The 19,294-nt window shown below is 35.5% G+C and overlaps 1 protein-coding gene across 1 annotated transcript in view; it reads left to right on the top strand.

The window, feature by feature from the left end:
* ABCB1 (ATP binding cassette subfamily B member 1) overlaps positions 1-19,294 on the top strand; it is a 55,296-nt gene that overhangs the window by 11,131 nt on the left and 24,871 nt on the right. Inside the window, exons 8-15 of the mRNA XM_058181999.1 lie at positions 828-999; positions 3,503-3,616; positions 5,419-5,529; positions 8,697-8,822; positions 9,813-10,016; positions 15,723-15,893; positions 17,346-17,507; positions 18,728-18,904. Coding sequence (XP_058037982.1) covers positions 828-999; positions 3,503-3,616; positions 5,419-5,529; positions 8,697-8,822; positions 9,813-10,016; positions 15,723-15,893; positions 17,346-17,507; positions 18,728-18,904 — 1,237 coding nt within the window. The remainder of the gene's footprint in view (positions 1-827; positions 1,000-3,502; positions 3,617-5,418; positions 5,530-8,696; positions 8,823-9,812; positions 10,017-15,722; positions 15,894-17,345; positions 17,508-18,727; positions 18,905-19,294) is intronic.

Here is a 19,294-nt window from a genome sequence, read left to right as displayed (position 1 = left end):
AATGAAATGGAGTACTCTACAGTCTGATTCTTTTTCTTTTTCCTTGTTTTGATTCCTCTTGTTCATTCATGCAGGACTTGTGGTAGCTTTCCAGTGTAAATCTCAAGAGTTCGTGATAAAAAAGGAAATTGAATGAATCTGAATATGAGTTGTACAAATACACAAGCTTCTACTTAAAGGACATTAGAGCTGCAAGTAGGAGGGAATAACCGAATAATTAGAATAACTAATTTTGGCCAAAATTAAATAATGTAATACTTTTGTTGCCAAAAAGACTGATAGAGAACTGAGCAATAGTAATAGCCTTTACACTTATATTCCACTCTCCAGTACTTTACAACACTCTCTGAGCAGTTTACAATGTAAGTATATTACCCTCAACAATTTGGATCCTTTACGGACCTCGGAAGGATGAAATGCTGAGTCAACTTTGAGCCTGTCAGGATTGAACTCTTGGCAGTGGGCAGAGTTAGCCTGCAATGCTGTATTCTAACCACTGCACCACCATGGCTCCTAGAAATTAACCATTTGGTCAGTTTAGAATAAACTCTTCATTTAACATAGATATTATTATATTAAATAAATAAATAAATAAATAAATAAATAAATAAATAAATAAATGTTGCTTGTTCCTTTTTCCTTGAGTAAATGACAAGTAGTTGGTCGTAATCGTTAATTTTGTGCAAAAATATTTTTCTATGATAAGCAAAACACATGAGTATATATTTTCTTAACATCAATAACTGTAGACAATATAATTGAGAAGAAAATGACTTTTATGTCCAATACAATTATATAATATACTAAGTTTGCCATTTTTCTTTCAGATATCATAAAAATTTAGAAGATGCTAAAAACATTGGGATAAGGAAGACTATGAGTACCAGCATTTCGCTTGGAGTTGCTTTCTTACTAATATATGCTTCCTATGCATTGGCTTTTTGGTATGGAACTACCTTGATATTAGATGAAAAATACAGTATTGGAGGAGTCCTTACAGTAAGTGTTGACAATTAGCTGTACAATTTTATTTTGCAAAAATAAAAGAACATAAAATTAATAATAACTAATTTATTATTAAATTAATAATTAAATAATAATAATTAATTTAATAATAAATTAAATAATTTATTATTAAATTATTTACTTTGGGTAGTTCATACCCAAAGTTGGGTGTGAAAACAACTTTACAATGCACATGTATAAATCCATGTAATATTTTATTGGTTAGAACTTTGATCTTGAAAAGCTAAGCATGTAGAAGATCACCACAAAGCCCCAGGGCAATAGACAGGAATAGGAAGGTCAAATGGTATCTTGGAGAAAGCAATTGAAACCCATATCTCTACTATTGCCAAGAAAATTTTGTGAAGGTGAGGTTAACTCGAAGGAGCCTGCACTGTCATGAGAGATGGCTATCAACTTCCTGTCTCGCTCATGGATGTCCTGGAAATACCATCTCGATGGCAAAAGGAGATAAACTTCTCCTTGATTTGAACCATCAGAGTGGCATTCCCAGTCATCCCTGTTGCTCCCTTGCTAGCTGTTTATTTGAATAACTTATGCAAGGGGACCCTTGCTTTACTTTATGACATGACAAAGCTGCTCTGGCAAGACTGGATTTCCCTTTAAGAATACACTTTTGATTCTGTTTATTTTCTCTCTCTGCTTCTTCCATTGTGTCCTTTGTTGCCACCTGAAATGTGCCTTAGGATATGTACTTGCTTCCTTTCATTGTGCGGCCCAGCAAGATTATTTGTCCAGTCTGTACAATCATTCAAGTGGTTAGGTTAGGACAGTGGAAGACAAATAAAGCTGTATATTATTGTTTGGTGAGGCATTGCATATTTTCTGCCTTGAAACCGTCCCAACTGACTATTTATAGAGCATGTTTATTTTTAATCATTTTCTTTTTGCCTGCCAAGTATTAGAGACAACAGTCATTGTTCTTAAATAGGAAGGGCCTCAGATGTGAGACCACCACATAGTTTGCTGGTAGGTTTTCTGAACTAGGTTTTTAAGGTGCAGAAGTAAGAAATGGTGCAGAGATAATTAGTGCTTCCCTGTTTTGCTAAGCACTGCATGGCATTGCAGCTTAAGGTAGTAAAAAAGCATGGTTTTGCAGGAGAATTTTTGGCTTATCAAGTTCAGTAAATATTGGAGCATGCATCAAAGTAAACAGCATGTAGCATATAGGCAAATTGTAATTCTAAGCAATGTCAAAAAAAATCATGCTGGCTGGCAGGGATGGGCTAACTGTGATTCACAATTCTTTTATGCAACATAGTTTTTTTTAATAGAGGGAAGTCAAAACCTGCAAAATTTGATCACCTGCCATTTGTAGATTTTAGTTTCTCTAGTTTCAGGGTATTTTAAAAACTATGCCATATGATCTAACGTAGGGTTAACTGCTATTTAAAATCTAAAGAAAAAAGCATACTGAAAAAACAAAAATATATAACAAATAGAAGGAATGATCATGAGAAACAGAAGGAACAACCACTACCGAGACAATGTTCAGATAAAACAAATCTGAATCAAGGCAGATCTATAACTTGAGAAAGCATCTAAGAGAAGACCCTCTCTAGTTCTCATGAAGATAAAAGAAGGGAACTGGAAACACATTCAGACTTGAAGACTTCTTTTATTATAACCTTTTGATAAACGTAGCATTAGCCTACATAACATTTTGGTTTCCTAGTTTGATTTACCTTGAAGAGCTGACATTATAACACAGATGTATCTACTTTGTATTATTGCCTCAGCCCCTTTCCTGAAATTATTACTGTCCTCTCCAGATTTGTAGGAATAGTTTAAGTCCCCAAATCCCCAAGTGATGTGTTACAATTACATTACCATTCATTTTGATCTTCTTTGCCTCTCCACTTTTTTAAAAATGTTGTGAACCGGCAGTATTTGAACCCCTTCCTGTCTATTGTGTCAGCTGAAAATATTGACTTCAGTCCAAAGACCAGACCAGTTTGCATTATTACACATCATTCTGTTTTAGTTTGTATTTAACTATATTTTAGTTTACTTTTATTCCTTTATTTTTTTTTGTATTATAGTTTTTTCTTTGTTTTTATTTTACTTGTGAACCACCCAAAGTCATTGAGAGTCAGGATAGTCCATTAAATAAATAAATAAACAAATAATAGAATAAAAAATAAAGAAATATATATTGAAATTAAAAAAACATATATTTACTCTTTGAAAGTTTAGTTTGATAGTGCAGAGAATTAGAATTTGGTTAGACTGTTTTAATATCATCTCAGTGAAAATGACGATATTTTCCTATAATGCAAATTTTGAAATGGTTATTATACCATTACATTTGCATGCTGAATGATGTTATTCAAGCACTATATTGAGAATATTCACTTGCAAGCATCATTGTTTCTTGTTTGCTGAACTTCAGCCAATCATGTTCATACTACTGTATATAGAAACTGTACAGTTGACAATGGATGTTTCTTTTTGTTCTGAAACACTTTCTGTGTAGGTCTTCTTTGCTGTGCTCATTGGAGCATTCAGTATTGGCCAAGTCTCTCCAAACCTAGAAGCATTTGCTACTGCCAGGGGAGCTGCATATGCAATATTCAATATCATAGACAATGTAAGTATTCTTTTTGGAACTATGCCTATAAATGAAAAGAGCCAAAGAGTTAGAGATCTGTTAAAGCTTTTAATCATCATTGGTGAAAACCAGGTGACAAGGCCATTAGCTCCCTATGTTGTGACATGATTTATAGGAGAAGAGCATATAGAACTGGGGGACGAAGTTAAGCATGTCATCAGCTTAGACTCATAAGATTCCCACATATGGTCTTGAATTCCCTTACTTGGCATCAATTTAGTATTGAGATTTAGATTTTTGTGTGTAAGCTTGAGTCATAAATCTAAACTGCAACTAAACATATGGTATTTTGCTCATGGCATGATTAGAACTACAATATAGATAATCCTTGACTTACATGATGCTGGTTGCAGAGTGTCTGAAATGCAATCATGTGACCAGAGAGCAAGCAGCCATCAGAATTTCTGAACCATGTCATAAATATCTTTGTGGGGGGGAATCTATTGTAACTTCATATGGTCAATAAGCAATTGGTGATAGTTCAAGGATTATCTGTGATTAGATCATGCAACAGTCCAGATAACTATTAGATAGACGAAAGGGTTTTTGTTGCTGTTTATTGATTGGCTGGATTTTGTAGCCTTGGGCATGTGGCAAACATATCAGATTTGTTTTTCAAATCTATGCATACCTAAAATAATTCTTCAAATCTAGCCTTTGCAAATATTATTAATTGCCACTTTCTGGTTTTTATTGAATAGACATGCAAATCTAATAATAAAAGCAACAATAACAGTAAAAGCTAAAAATCTGTATGTATTTCAACATTGACTAAGAAGTCAATAGAGACAATAGGTTTGTAGCATTTCTCACTACAATGGATCAGCTCAGTTCATTGATGATATATTTTTAGGGATAGAATAAAGGAGGGACTACTAGATGAATGTTCAGAATATAGGAACAGCTGTACAACTAACAGCAAAGAAAGTAAAATTAAATCAATCTTTGCATTTACTTTGTTAATGGATAATGTAGATAGGTTAATGTAGAGGTGATAACTGTATGACCCCAGCAAGCATAGTTGAAGAATAACTTAACAATCAGTAAGATATTGCCTAGGAAACCAAATCAGAATTTGAAACATGTATAAAGGAACATGAAGGGGGGGGGGAAGATACATCAATTTTATTTTGAATATATTTTTAATGAGAACTTTTCTTTGTTTCTATAAACTAATCCAAGAGACAGTCCATGAAATTATTTGAAAAGGGAAATGTAGGTCAGCAACAAGGAACAATGTTAAAATGTAGTTCCTAACAATCTAAATTGGCTGAAACAAAGATGTAAGTTCATACATTACAATAAATCAAAGTATATTTAATTATAATTTTGACTAGAATCAGAATTGATTAGATTTATAAATCTAATCAATTCTGATTCTAGTCAAAATTATAATTAAATATAGTAAGCTATAACCCATTGCTTATAAATCATAGTGAGTAGATTCAGACACTGTGTTAAGTGAAAACCAAACTATGATACTGTGGCTAAGCACTGATTTCACCAATAAGCTATTCTCTAGATGTGCATAATTCTCAGATCTTCCTGGCCAGCATGGCCTTTCCTGCAAGTCTGGAAGATCACAGATCTGGAGAATACACAGGTTGGGCAAGATTGTCTGTAATGCTCTGTGTCACACAAATGTGAAAAACAATTATGGCTACTTATGTAAAAATAGCAAACCCTATAGGTAAACAACTTGCATGCAATATTTTCTTTTGTTTTCAACCTGCAAATGAATGAAACTATTTGGATTTAATTTGTTATTTCCTTTTATGTAGGAACCACAAATTGATATTTATTCAGAAAGTGGCTATAAACCTGACAAAATTACAGGAAATCTCAGTTTTCAAAATGTATATTTTAATTATCCAGCAAGGCCAGATGTTAAGGTATCGTGAATTAAACCAGGAAGTATTTTTCACTACTACCATTTAAATTATAACTAATCAGTTTCAAATATTAAAGGAAGATCTCAGTACTGTATACAACTTTATTTAGAACTGGCAATGGAATAGAAAGCAGTGCAAACATATGTACTAAGCTGATTCTACAAAGGCATCATAGCATAAACACCATATTATTGCTTTAAATTAGATTTTCCAACAGGTTCCTTCCAAATGGGCTGGAGCCAAATTTGAATTTTCAGTCACCATGAAAATTCCATGAGTTACAGTTCCTTTTTTATTTAGTTTTTTATTTTTTTACATTTAACTTTTTTATTAGTTTATCAAAGTATAAAAGAAAAAGAAAAAAAGCATGAAAAAGTAAGAAGGGGTAAAGGGGGAAAAAGTGTAATGGGAGATACAGTGTAATGAGAGAAAAAGAAAGAAAAAGGCAAAGACTTCCAACTCTCTTTAGCACAGTAGAATGTAACAACTTTAACAACCACAACTTTTTGCTTTTATACAACAGTATGTACGAGGCATTTCTATAACAATAAGCCTATGTAGTTTACAAAAACAAAATCAAAGTTTCTTATTTTCCCCACTGTAAGCACAAAATCCAGAAGCAATTTTAAAATAGAGACAAAATTAAATATATTGTCTTCTCTAGATAAAAGAATCAGTTAAACCATTTCCGCTTCTCTTTGTTGTGTGGGATAATATATCATTCATTCTCAAATATTTTCAAATCTAATCAATAATATTTTACAAACTTTGGAATATTATTCAGCATTACTTAAAGAACCCAAGGACATGCGTTTACATACATACTCATACATACAAAACTAATTTAAAACTAACTCAGTACATATATCAAACTTTTAAAAGTCCATCCTAATTAAATAAAACATTAAATTTAGATAACTCCCTCTAGCTTATTTTCATAGCATAGCAGAGGTGTCAAACTCAATTTCATTGAGGGCCGCATTAGGGTTGTATTTGACATTGGGGAGCCGGGGTGGGCGTGGCCAGCTCGACGAAACTCATGTCGGGGGTGCCTGTGGTGGCCTGAGCACTCTGCCAGTGAAAATGGACTCTGTTTTCAGCTGCGACTGCCTCCTGCAACTGTCTGACAGTGAAAATGGAGCTCAGAAGTGTTGCATGCGGCCTTCGCAAGCTGTTTTCACTGTCAGAGGCACCGTGGGCCGGTCCTTTACTGTTTCCAGGGTGGTCTTAAAGGCCAGATCTAAGCACTCTGTGGGCCAAATTCGCCCCCCAGGCCTTGAGTTTGACATCCCTGGCATAGTAGGGTTTTTTTTTCTAAAGAAATCAGATCTCTTTTCTTGAAAAAGTTTTCAGCTTTATTTATATCCATGAAAAAAAAAAACACCTCCCAAAGTTGTTCTGTTAAATGATGTAAATTAGTCTGAAGCAAATCTTCCCAGAGTAAAGTTTTCTTCACTGAGATGGCTATCATATCTTTTTTTCTCAAAGAATTCTCGACTTTGTTAGTATCCATAAAGCAATAGTCCCAAACTTGACCTCTTAAGAATTGTGAATTTACTTGATACTCTTGTTTCAGTCGCACTGGGAGGGTTATACTCTCACACCATTGTCATACAAAGAACTGATGTCAGATTTATATTCTGAAATTACAGTTAGATTATTTGCATGATCCAGTGTTTGTAAAATTGACACAGTAGGTTGATAATTTTCTACACCTAATTGTGTCTCTTGTTCTATTTTAATATCTTCTGTATAATTAGTATATTTTGACAGATTCATGAAATCACAAATCTTCTCTAATGACTGGTCAAGACTCTTTTTAATAATAAATAGCAGTTCAGAATTAGGCATCCTCGTATCTCCCTCTAGTAGTCGAAGATATTTATTTATTTGTGGGTTAATGTTTTTTCTGGCTAATCAAAGTCCTTAAAAGTTGGCATATTTTAACTACCCACAACAAAACAATACAATACAGAGCAACTAATTATTTTAAAAGTAGTAGATTAAAGCCATAATTTTAATCCTTCTATTTCAAGAGAAAGAATATTCCATGCTTCCTTATTTTGGCTACCTCTAGCAATCTTCTCCCTAATGTTTTAATAGTAAAGACAAAGTCACAAAAATGGTGTTCAAAGGTTCAAAAAGGAGTAATAAGCTGTAACTAAAGAAAGCCTTTTTTAGCTTGTAAAGGTAATAGTCTCATAAATTGTTTAAGAAACGAATGGCACGGCTAATTGTCCATTTGAAAAACAAATTCCAAAATGGCTTTTATCCAACAACGATGTGATTTCGACCCTGCCTCCCAGCTTCAGCTCACCAGTTGTTCTGGAAGTTTGGCTTCTAAAACTGCTTGCAGAGTATTCCTGTTATTGGAGGATCTTAAGGGATGATCCTGGGACTTTCCTTAACCTCAGAGAGTCAAATAGACCAAAGGAAGCCTGTTCTTCCTATTGTTGAGTTGGAAAACGACAATCCAGAGAGAAGAGATTCTCTGGGCGTGTTAGTTGCCGGCCATGAGTTACAATTCCAAGACCTTTAGAGACCACCAAAATAGAGAAGAATTCTGTAAAATGTGTGAAATGTTATATAATTGATGTTTTGCGCTGAATGCTCACTTCTATTTGTTTTGTTTTTTCTAAACTAAAAACAAAATTTCCTGTATATAAATAAATGCCGATGATTGAAGCAATAATAAAGGTGGCATCAAAGTAACTTCAAATCTATTCTAAATCTAGAATTTATTGAGAGTAATCTTAAATATATTTCATTTCCATCTATTATATCTGTATGTTAATGGTGCATGGTCTAGGACAGGGGTCTGCAAACGTGTCTCTTTTAAGACTTGTGGACTTCAACTCCAGCAAAGCTGGCTGAAGAACTCTGGGAATTGAAGTCCACATGTCTTAAAAGAGACAAGTTTGCAGACCCCTGGTCTAGGACAGAGGTGTCAAACTCAGTCGTATCATGTGATGTATCATGATGTATCACAACATTTTTTTGCCTTTGTGGAGCCGGGGTGGCCTGCATGTGACGCACTTGGCCCAGGGGACACCAGTTTGACAGGCCTGGTCTAGAAGCATGGATATCTCTGTGCCATTATTTTGTGAAATAAAACACATTTTATTATGACTTGTGATTCAGCACATTATCCTATTTTCCTCATTCAGATATTAAAAGGCTTGAATCTGCAGATCAATAATGGACAAACAATAGCCCTGGTTGGCAGCAGTGGTTGTGGAAAAAGTACAACTGTCCAACTGATACAAAGATTTTACGATCCCTTGGAAGGCATGGTAAGATATTTGATGACACGTAGGATACCTGGAACGTATTTTATATTAAATATCAGATAATTTTCCATAGGCGGGGGGGGGGGGGAAACCGTTATGCCAGAATGAGTCAGTACTTGAAGTCAAACAGGTGGTGGCAGCACTGGAAGCAAGACTTGGAATGATATCAGATACTGTATTCAGAGTGCTTGATAGTATTTGAGACTTATTTTATTCACCAAATTCATGATATCAAGTAGTTCCTGGAAGAGCAGGATATTAGAATGAAAGAGAAGATCTATATACCATTTACATTGCTGGAATAATAGCTAAAGGGATTTTTTAACACTCAAATGCCTTGTGTATTTAATCACACTTGACCAATAAAGTATAATTATTCTATTCTATTCTATTCTATTCTATTCTATTCTATTCTATTCTATTCTTCTAAAGGGTTTTTTACTTGGAAATCCTAACTTAGTTTGATATGGTAACCATTTTGCATACAATGTAGAAGGAAAATGAAAAAAAAAAGTACTTTGTAAAACATATGAAAAACATTTTCATTATAGAAAAGCCCTTCTAAACATTAACTTCAATCTTTTTCAATGACAATATTTATCCAGAGTTCTTGGGAAATTAAGTTATAGATTAATACTAATAAGATACATTGATTGAGATAAATTAATGTAGCCTAATTTTTATTACTGATTATCTGGCCACTTTAGTTAAACATTAAAAATTAAACATTGTTTTATTTTCTAGACTGCTTTATCCTATGGCTATATCCTCAAAAGTATTTAAAATAAGAATAATAAATGTTTCTGTGAATCATACAATGCTCAATGTTAATAAAACATTTTTCCTTTGTTTTTGAAATATTTAATCACATTCTTGTAAAATAAAGAACTTAAAAGTAGAATACAATAAAAACTATTCTAATTATTAAAATAACTCATTTAATATCACCAAGAATAGGAGAAACTAAACTAAACAGTTTTTGTTTTGTTTTAGATTACCATTGACGGACAAAATATTAAGACACTGAATTTAAGGTATCTGAGAGAAATTATTGGTGTTGTGAACCAGGAACCTGTACTATTTGCCACAACAATTGCAGAAAACATTAGATATGGCCGTGAAAATGTCACCATGGAAGAGATGGAAAAAGCTGCCAAAGAAGCCAATGCTTATGAGTTCATCATGAATTTACCTGATGTGAGAAAATATATTGATTATTGCCTTTGGTTATTCTAACGACTTAAGATACATTACTTTGCGGTGCTTTAAATTACAGTGGACATGCAAGAAACATAAAGAAGCATAACATTAGCATTACAGTTCCCAACAAATATAGTAGTTATAACCTCAAGCTGTCTGGAAAATAGGTTTTTTTTTTAATTTGCATTTATATCCTGCCCTTCTCCGAAGACTCAGGGCGGCTTACACTATGTTAGCAATAGTCTTCATCCTATTTGTATATTTATATACAAAGTCAACTTATTGCCCCCAACAATCTGGGTCCTCATTTTACCTACCTTATAAAGGATGTAAGGCTGAGTCAACCTTGGGCCTGGTGGGACTAGAACCTGCAGTAAGTGCAGGCAGCTGTGTTAATAACAGACTGTCTTACCAGTCTGAGCCACAGAGGCCCAGTAGGGAATTACTAGCCTAAGGCGATGTGTATTTTTCATTTATTTCAGCTTTATTTAAGATAATATAGTAATAGCATCAGTAAAACTACATGGAGCCCTTGAAAACCTTTCATAGAAATGGAAAGGGTAATCCAACCCAGTTTTTCCAAAGTTTCCTGGTGCCATCAGATGATAATCACACCTGGTGTAATTTCCAAGCACAATAGCTGAGCAAACTGGACTTATGGGAACTATAATCAATATTTGTGGATATGTTGACCAGATCATGGAAGACTCCTCTGTATTATCTGTGTTTACACACTGCTAACCCAGTTTTCCTTTAGCTTTAGTTACAGTACTGAAAAGCCCAAATAGTAAGGCTTTTGCTACATTGGTATTCTATGGACAGCATATGGCTACCCAGCATCACAAGAAAATCAGTACCAGTTATTGGACTAGAACTGGGGAGACCCAGATTCAGCCTTGAAAACTTACTACTTTAAGCCAGTTACACTCTCTTAGTCTATCTTATCTCACAGAATTATGGGGGGGGGGAAGGCAATTGGGGGAGATAAAATTGCATATATCATTTTAAACTCCGGTAGGAAAAAAGGGATATATATAAACTAGGTTATGGTCTACTTTATCAAATGCCTTACTGAAGTCCAAGTAAATTGTATCAATAGCATTCCTCTGGTTCACTAATAGTGGCTGCCACAATTAATGAACAAGAGGAATGCTGTCGATACAATTTACTTGGACGTCAGTAAGGCATTTGATAAAGTAGACCATAACCTACTACTAGATAAAGAAAAAGAATGTGGGTTAGACAGCATCACCATCAGATGGATTTGTAACTGGCTGACCAACTGCACTTCATGTGTAGTCCTCAATGGAATTGCATCTACATAGAGGGAAGTATCAGTGGGGTACCCCAAGGCTCTGTTTCTCTGTCCAGTACTCTTCAACATCTTCATCAATGATTTGGACAAGGGAATAGATGGGGAATTCATCAAATTTGCAGATGACACCAAGCTGGCAGAAATAGCCAACCCTCCAGAAGATAGGCTTAAGATACAGAAGGATCTTGACAAACTTGAACATTGGGTGCTATGTAAAGAAAATGCAATTCAATGGTGATAAAAGTAAGGTTCTACATTTAGGCAAGAAAAGCAAAATGCAGAGGTACAGTGTATGTGGTATCTTGCTCAATAGTAGTAACTGTGAGAGGGATCTTGGAGTCCTACTGGACAACCATTTAAATATGAGCCAGCAGTATGCAGCAGCTGCCAAAAAAGCCAACGAAGTCCTAGGCTACATAAACACAGGGATAAAATCAAGATCATGTGAAGTGTTAATACCACTTTATAATGCCTTGGTAAGGTCACATTTGGAATATTGTGTTCAGTATTGGTCGCCACAATGTAAAAAGACTCTAGAAAGAGTGTAGAGAAGAGCAACAAAGATGATTAGGGGACGGAGGCTAAAACGTATGAAGAACGGTTGCAAGAACTGGGTATGTCTAGTTTAATGAAAAGAAGAACTAGGGGAGACATGATAGCAATGTTTCAATATCTCAGGGGCTGCCACAAAGAAGAGGGTATCAAGCTATTCTCCAAAGCACCTAAGAGCAGGACAAGCAATGGGTGGAAACTAATCAAGGAGAAAAGCAACCTAGAACTAAGGAGAAATTTCCTGATAATTAAAACAATCAGTGGAACAACTTGCCTCCTGAAGTTGTAAATGCTCCAACACTGGAAGTTTTTAAGAAGAAATTAGATAACCATTTGTCTGAAGTGGCATAGGGTTTCCTGCCTAAATAGGGGGTTGGACTAGAAAACCTCCAAGGTCTCTTCCAACTCTTTCTTTTCTGTTAAAAAAATATGCTATTACATTTCAGTTGAAGAAGAATGACTACTTTTTTTTAGCCCATGTTTGGCATTATGGTGCCTGGTAGACCTATATCATTAGATGATATGCTTCTGGGAAGTGCTCTACTCCCACTCATTTGTTGTTAGTTGCGAAGTCGTGTCCGACCCATCGCGACCCCATGGACAACATTCCTCCAGGCCTTCTTATCCTCTACCATCCTCTGGAGTCCATTTAAACTCACTTCTACTGCTTCAGTGACTCCATCCAGCCACCTCGTTCTCTATCGTCCCTTTCTTCTTTTGCCCTCAATCTTTTCCAGCATTAGGCTCTTCTCCAGTGAATCCTTCTTTCTCATTAGGTGGCCAAAGTATTTCAGTTTCATCTTCAGGATCTGGCCTTCTAAAGAGCAGTCAGGGTTGATCTCCTCTAGAACTGACTTGTTTGTTCGCCTTGTAGTCCAAGGGACTATCGCACCATTGCCAAACTATCGCACCATTGCACTCATTTCTATCTAATCAGTTTTTAGTACCAAACAAAAAATTTAACATTTTTAAAAGGGTAATTACTAGTTGTTTCCCCCAGTTATTCCTCCATTGTGTTTAACTATTTCTTTAGAAGCTTTTATCAAATCATTTTAGTACCTTACTTATTCTTAAAAGCAAGAAAAGAAAAAAATAACTTTTTCCTCTGCATAATAACACTCATTTCCCTCTTGTCCCAGTTTATTCTGCAATCTTTCCCTCCATTTCCCAAAGCATCATTATTATTTTTACTATAGTTGTCACTTGTATTTTAACATAGATATTAACATTTTCTAATTAAATTCTTAACATAAATCTGAGAGCAGCTATTAAATCCTTTCTAAACAATGCCATGTGACCACATCAACAGAACCTTCTTCGTGGGAATAGTCCGCTATTCCATTCTTGCATTCTTCTTATGCCTCCGGATTCTTAAGAATAACCAATTCTCCTCTTAATTCTATAATCCAAAGACAAGCCATCTAAAGTCTTCTTTTAAAACTGTTGTGTGATCCCAACACCAATCCTCGTGGGAATAGTCGTTAAAAAACTATTTGACTCTTACAATCTTCTTCTGCCTCTAGATGTCTCTCTTTAAAGCAATTTCAAATCACAAATAGTAAGTAGCCATTTTGGTGACAAAGTTTCTTTGTTCTCAGATGTTTTAGTACATGGAGGTCAATTTTCCAAGATTTTTTCCTTAGCTATATTATAAAGTTGCGTTGTAGATGTTTTAAACCTGGAGAAACAATTTCTTTCTTTCATTTTTCTTCTATCTTTAGTTGTCTTCTTTTTAAATTATGATCTCAGTTAGCACAGTGTCCATTTTATTTCTATAAAAATAAGCCACACCTTCCCTTTGTCTCATCTTATTTGTCTTTGTCCAAGTTCTTGTCTCCTGATAGTTTCTTTAAATTTCCATAAATTCAGGATAGAGGGATTTGAGATACTCGCTTAAAACAGCAATATTTTCTTTAACTCTTTTCTCTTATTTCTTTTATTTCTTGTATAATCCATTAAAACTTCCAGGTATCTCAAAACCATTGCTTATTTGAAAATTTTATTTTTTTCTTTCCTTATATAATTAGGGCTCTACTTCCATTCCAAGCCCCATTAGAACTCATTCACTTCCAGAATGTGTATTCTTTAAATTGGTTAAATTCAATTTAGCCACCAGTCTAAGAGTTTTCCCCAAGGCTTGTGCCAGATTCAAAGTACAATTTCTTCGTGAGATAGTGACTCATCCGACTTCAACAATTTGTTTCCTTAGTGCTTCTTCTTCCTGCTCAATCTTGTGGCCGCCGAGGCTTTGTTGCAGCTGATTGCCGCTGCATTCCTCCCGCTGGGTCGGGGGAAAGAAATCCGGAGCTACGGGGAGTTTGCAATCTCCCCGTTCACTCTGGTGGCTCCCCCATTCTTCGCTGCCCCTTCGAGGCAGCTATGGTCTGATCCTAGAATTGGATGGACCCCCAAATTTGGGGGGGATATTGGTGCATACCCCAGAGACACCGGGGTTTGCGACTGTCTCGTCCGCGATGCTGGCCACACCCCCATAGGCCATTGTTTTTCAAACTTGGCAACTTTAAAATGCATGGACCAACTCTCAAAATTCTCCAGTGAGCCTTACTGGTTGGGGAGTTATGAAAGCTGGTCCATAAATCTCAAAGTTCCAAATCTGAAAAACTTTGCACTGGGTCATTCATGATGTATCAGTATTTTTTGCACTAAAATGTCCCAAACAGACATACACAATTAAAATAAAAAACATTCTTGAAATCTCCTGACATTTTAAGATTACCACTGATCATTGCAGAGGTTTCAAAAGCTCTGTATTATTAACCATATTTTTATACCATAGGGCTAATTTCATCCAGCACATTCAGCCAAAAGCAAAGAAACCCTTTTATGGCTTAACACTTATCCTTTTATGGCTTAACACCTATCCTGCGCAGTCTGCACTGGCTCCCAGTGATCTTCCAGTCCAATTCAAGGTGCTTGTTATCACCTTTAAAGCGCTCCATGGCTTAGGACCGGGATATCTACGGGACCGCCTACTGCCACCGGTAGCCTCCCATCGACCAGTGCACTCTCAAAGAGAGGGCCTCCTTCGGATACCGTCAGCCAGACAATGTCGGCTGGCGACCTCCAGGGGGAGAGCCTTCTCTGTGGGGGCTCCTGCCCTCTGGAATGAGCTACCTCCGGGGCTCCATCAACTCCCGACCTCCAGACCTTCCGCCGTGAGCTGAAGACATTGTTGTTTTGACGTGCAGGACTAGCTTAAATGTAGTTTTAAATTGGGGTTTTAAATTGGGGCTTTTAAATGCATTTTTTAATTGTATTTAAAAAAATTTAATTGTATTTTAAAATTTTTAGGCCAAATATTGAATTAGTTTTTTACACTGTTTTTAATCTGTATCATATGTGTTGTGGTTTTATTGGCTGTGAACCGCCCTGAGTCCTTCGGGAGAAGGGCGGTATACAAATTTAATAAATAAGTAAAATAAATAAATAATGTGATGTGAGTTTTGCTATTGTGATTTGTAAGTTATGGTTTATGGATTAGTGTTCTGAATTAAGCCCTTTAGGTTTATTTAGCACATCGAAGTTCAACCAAATAATGATTTATAAATCAGTTGATAATATCAACCATGAGGTTACTAGCATTATGGAGATGTGAAAACATTCTCTAAAATATCAATATTTTGCTCCGATTTTCTTTCTTGCCATTGAATATATAGTGTGTTTGCAGAAGAAATAGGCTGCTTCTTCTTATTCATTGATTTGCTACTTATTTTCAATTGAAATGTTGTAACAACCATACTGATGTTATCATTGATGCCAACTTTACTACTGATTCTAAGTTATGAAGTTAAATGTGTTTTCTTGTTGCTTTGCAGAAGTTTGAAACTATGGTTGGTGAAAGAGGAGCACAGCTAAGTGGAGGACAGAAGCAACGGATAGCGATTGCCCGGGCTCTTGTGCGGAACCCAAAAATTTTGTTACTGGATGAGGCTACATCTGCTTTGGATACAGAAAGTGAAGCTATCGTACAGGCAGCTTTGGATAAGGTCCTTAAAACTGAAACTGAACCTAATATATTTTAAGGAGCAGTGAGGGGGGAGGGAGCTGATAAAAAGAAAAATCTGACTATTAACAGTGGGTTGCAACACTTCATTTGCACAATGAAATCTTCCCTCTAGTCTCCTATTTCTCTTTGAAACCGTCTGCTAAGAGTTAGCAATATTCAGTAGAAACTAAAGTTGGGCTGCAAACAGGAGATAATGTGAAGATCAGGTGCCCAGGGCTTTTAATTTTCATTGTAGTTCACTGATACCTTCTTTAAATACAGTTGACTTAAAAGAAACAATGCATTACTTGTTTGGAAGTTATATCAATAATATTTATTAGATTTGAAGAAGTATTCATCCAAATCAATGGGCAATTCTGCCTGAACACAATGGAAGTATTACATACAGATTTGGACAGCATCATATTGGGAGAAAAAATTCCAACAATTGTAGCTTAGAATTTCCACAATGTATTGCTGATATGTTTTTTCCCCCCGAAAGCTGAGGAGTAAAAAGGTTTAACATGTTCTCTAGAGGTGAGAGACTTAAAAGAGGTCAAAGTCCTTGTTTAATAAGATACTGGCAGCAAATTTTAGGCACAGATTAACACAAGTTCTCCTTTGAGTCAGGTTCAAGTTGTGGTGACTTCATGGACACATTCATGCAGGGTTTTTTTAAAATAAAAAACAGAGAAGTCATTTGGCATTTTTTCCCAGATTAATCAATAGCTCAAATATGCAGTCTCCCTTCCAAGTACTAATGCAATCTACCGCTGATTAGTTTCCCAAAATCATATGTTAAGGCCTATATATTAACCTTCACAGGATAATATGACAAAGATTTGGCAGGAAAGTAATGCAAGCTTAATACAGGGGTGTCAAACTCGGTGTCGACACAGTGTCGTTATGTGATGTATTGGGACTTTTCCTCCCTTCACTAAACTGGGCAGGGGCAGGGCCCACGGGACTATCTGGCCCATGGGCCACAAGTCTGACACCTTTGGCTTAATACTATGATGAAGATAGCTAACTATAAATTCTTTGCAATAGTGGTGAATTTAATATAAATATATATTTATATAAAATATAAATATAATATAATTTTTTGGCATTTTTTCATTACCATCAATCAAGAAATATATAACCAAGGAAACTTTCAGAAAAAAATAGATTCCAACCAAAGAGCTAGACTGCCTGCTTGATTACAGTCTAGGAGATTTGGATTTAGTTTTATGACCTAGTATCTTTCTTTCTGAATGATCTTGGACAAATCATTCACTTTTCTGCTTAGTGTAAATATTTATTCATGAAGTGCCAATATAGCCATTGCTTTAACAATTTGCAAAAGGTTAAAAAGCAAAAGGCATAAAGGCTTCAGTCTAATTATATTAAATATGAAAATAAAGCAAATGAACATCTCATAGTTTTAATAGAATCTGGATATGTCTTTCAGGCAAGAGAAGGCCGCACAACAATTATAGTAGCTCATCGTTTGTCTACAGTCCGAAATGCAGATCTTATAGTTGCTTTTGAAGATGGGGTCATTGGTGAACAAGGAACCCATTATGAGCTTATGAAAAAGAAAGGAGTTTATTTCAAACTTGTCAATATGCAGGTAGGCATCAATTTCTTCATATTTTTTTTCTTTTGCTTTCTTTCCTTTGAAGATTTAATCTCTCTGGAATACACACTATCAATATTTCTTGTCTAAATCTTTTTGCCTGCCATGTCCCCATAATTTTGCCTTCATTTTGTATCCAACTCAACATCTTTTAGGTTGGGAGATAGCTGAAACATGGGTTAAATCTGATATGTTGCCACCTGTTATATTAAAAACAAAGCCAACTGACCAGAAGAGGGTAGGATCAGAATGGTATTTATTGGCATTTTACAGCTGATGGAGGCCCTCCATTTTCTATCAGTGTCTGGTTAGCGTCATCTCCCTCCATTCTGCCATAGCTTCCTTAAAAAGCTGGATATAGCAATATTATGCTAAGAGTCTGTGCAGATTATGCAGTTTACTAGATTCGGCCAATTTCTATAGTCCTTCACCTCAGATTGGACCAGTAAAACAACAGTAAAATGTAATGGTGGAAAAGAATGACAATGAAATAACATAAAACATTGAAATAATAGAACAAACACTTCTCATAGCCTCTCAAACAGAGGATGGAGGAATTCAAAAGCGGGTCAGAGCTAATACAACTAAGTCTGGATAAAGAGGCAGGATATTTTGTTTCCATTTATTTTTCTTCTGGATGAATGGCTAACTTTTTAACTCAGTGATAGGGAAAGTTTCAAATGCTTTCAAATTTCATCAGAAGCAAATAAAAAAAGATTCTGAGTGGCTTTTCTAGGGCCCAAGTTGTTTGTTTTTCCTGAGTGAGCGGGCCCACTTTGAAACAATAGATGGCTAAATCCACCCGCCATTTTCATTTACAAAAAAATATTATAGGTTCCACATAGAATTTCAAACAGCAATTGATCAATCAGACAAATGTTAGATGATGCTAGTTTTCTACTGTGGTGGCCAATACAGGATCATTCTGTAGTCTTAAGAATGTCTCCCCAGAGATGCAGAATATATTATTCACAGATGAAAGAATAAAATGAGGCAGAACTTATTAGAAGTAAATGAGAGGAAGGGAGGGAGAAAGAGAAAGAAAGAGAGGATAATAATTATTTTACAGCATTATCATCTATTACTGAATTTCTGAGAATAAAGCAAATAAAAATTTCTCACAAATAGCATTAATGCATTTCAACTGGACTCTATGGTCCAGACATTATTTGGAGATATAGAATCTTTTTTGTTACTTTATCCTCTTTGTTCAGGCAATTTCCACTGAAGTTGAATCAGAAGAGTCAGCAGAAGAATCCTATCTGAAAAATAACCCAGAAGAGATAAGCAAAGATGCTTTTTCAAACAAGCTGAGGAGACGTTCTACTCGCAGAAGTATTAAAAATCCAGAAATGGAGGAAAAAGACCTTGAGGTCCAGACAGTTCAACCTGTAAGTCTTTTGGGTTTAGAATTTTGCATCTCAGGGACAAGTTGTTAATTGTATTTTGTTTCTACAGCTGGAATCTGCAACAAATTGTTCTACTAAAGAACATTCCTATTTATTGTTCCAGCCAGTCAACAGAACCTGTGGTTGAGGTATTCTATCCGGTTTTCCCATCCAGCCATTGGTCTTCCCATCCAGCATGTTTAGTCTTCATTGGGGTCATTCACAGCTTTTTTTTTTCTTTTTACAAGTTTTGATGCATTTTTTGGAGACATTGTGCATGGTGTTGCTGCTTTGACTGTCTCAGACTGTGAAAGGGGATAGGGCCTCAATTAGAAGTGCATCCCCCTCCTCCCTTGGTTTAAAACTCAAGCATTGAGTTTTGTTTTCATTTTT

This window comes from Ahaetulla prasina, chromosome 4, assembly GCF_028640845.1.
Source record: "Ahaetulla prasina isolate Xishuangbanna chromosome 4, ASM2864084v1, whole genome shotgun sequence".
Classification (NCBI taxonomy): Eukaryota; Metazoa; Chordata; class Lepidosauria; order Squamata; family Colubridae; genus Ahaetulla; species Ahaetulla prasina.
This window is presented reverse-complemented; position numbering and strand designations above follow the sequence as displayed.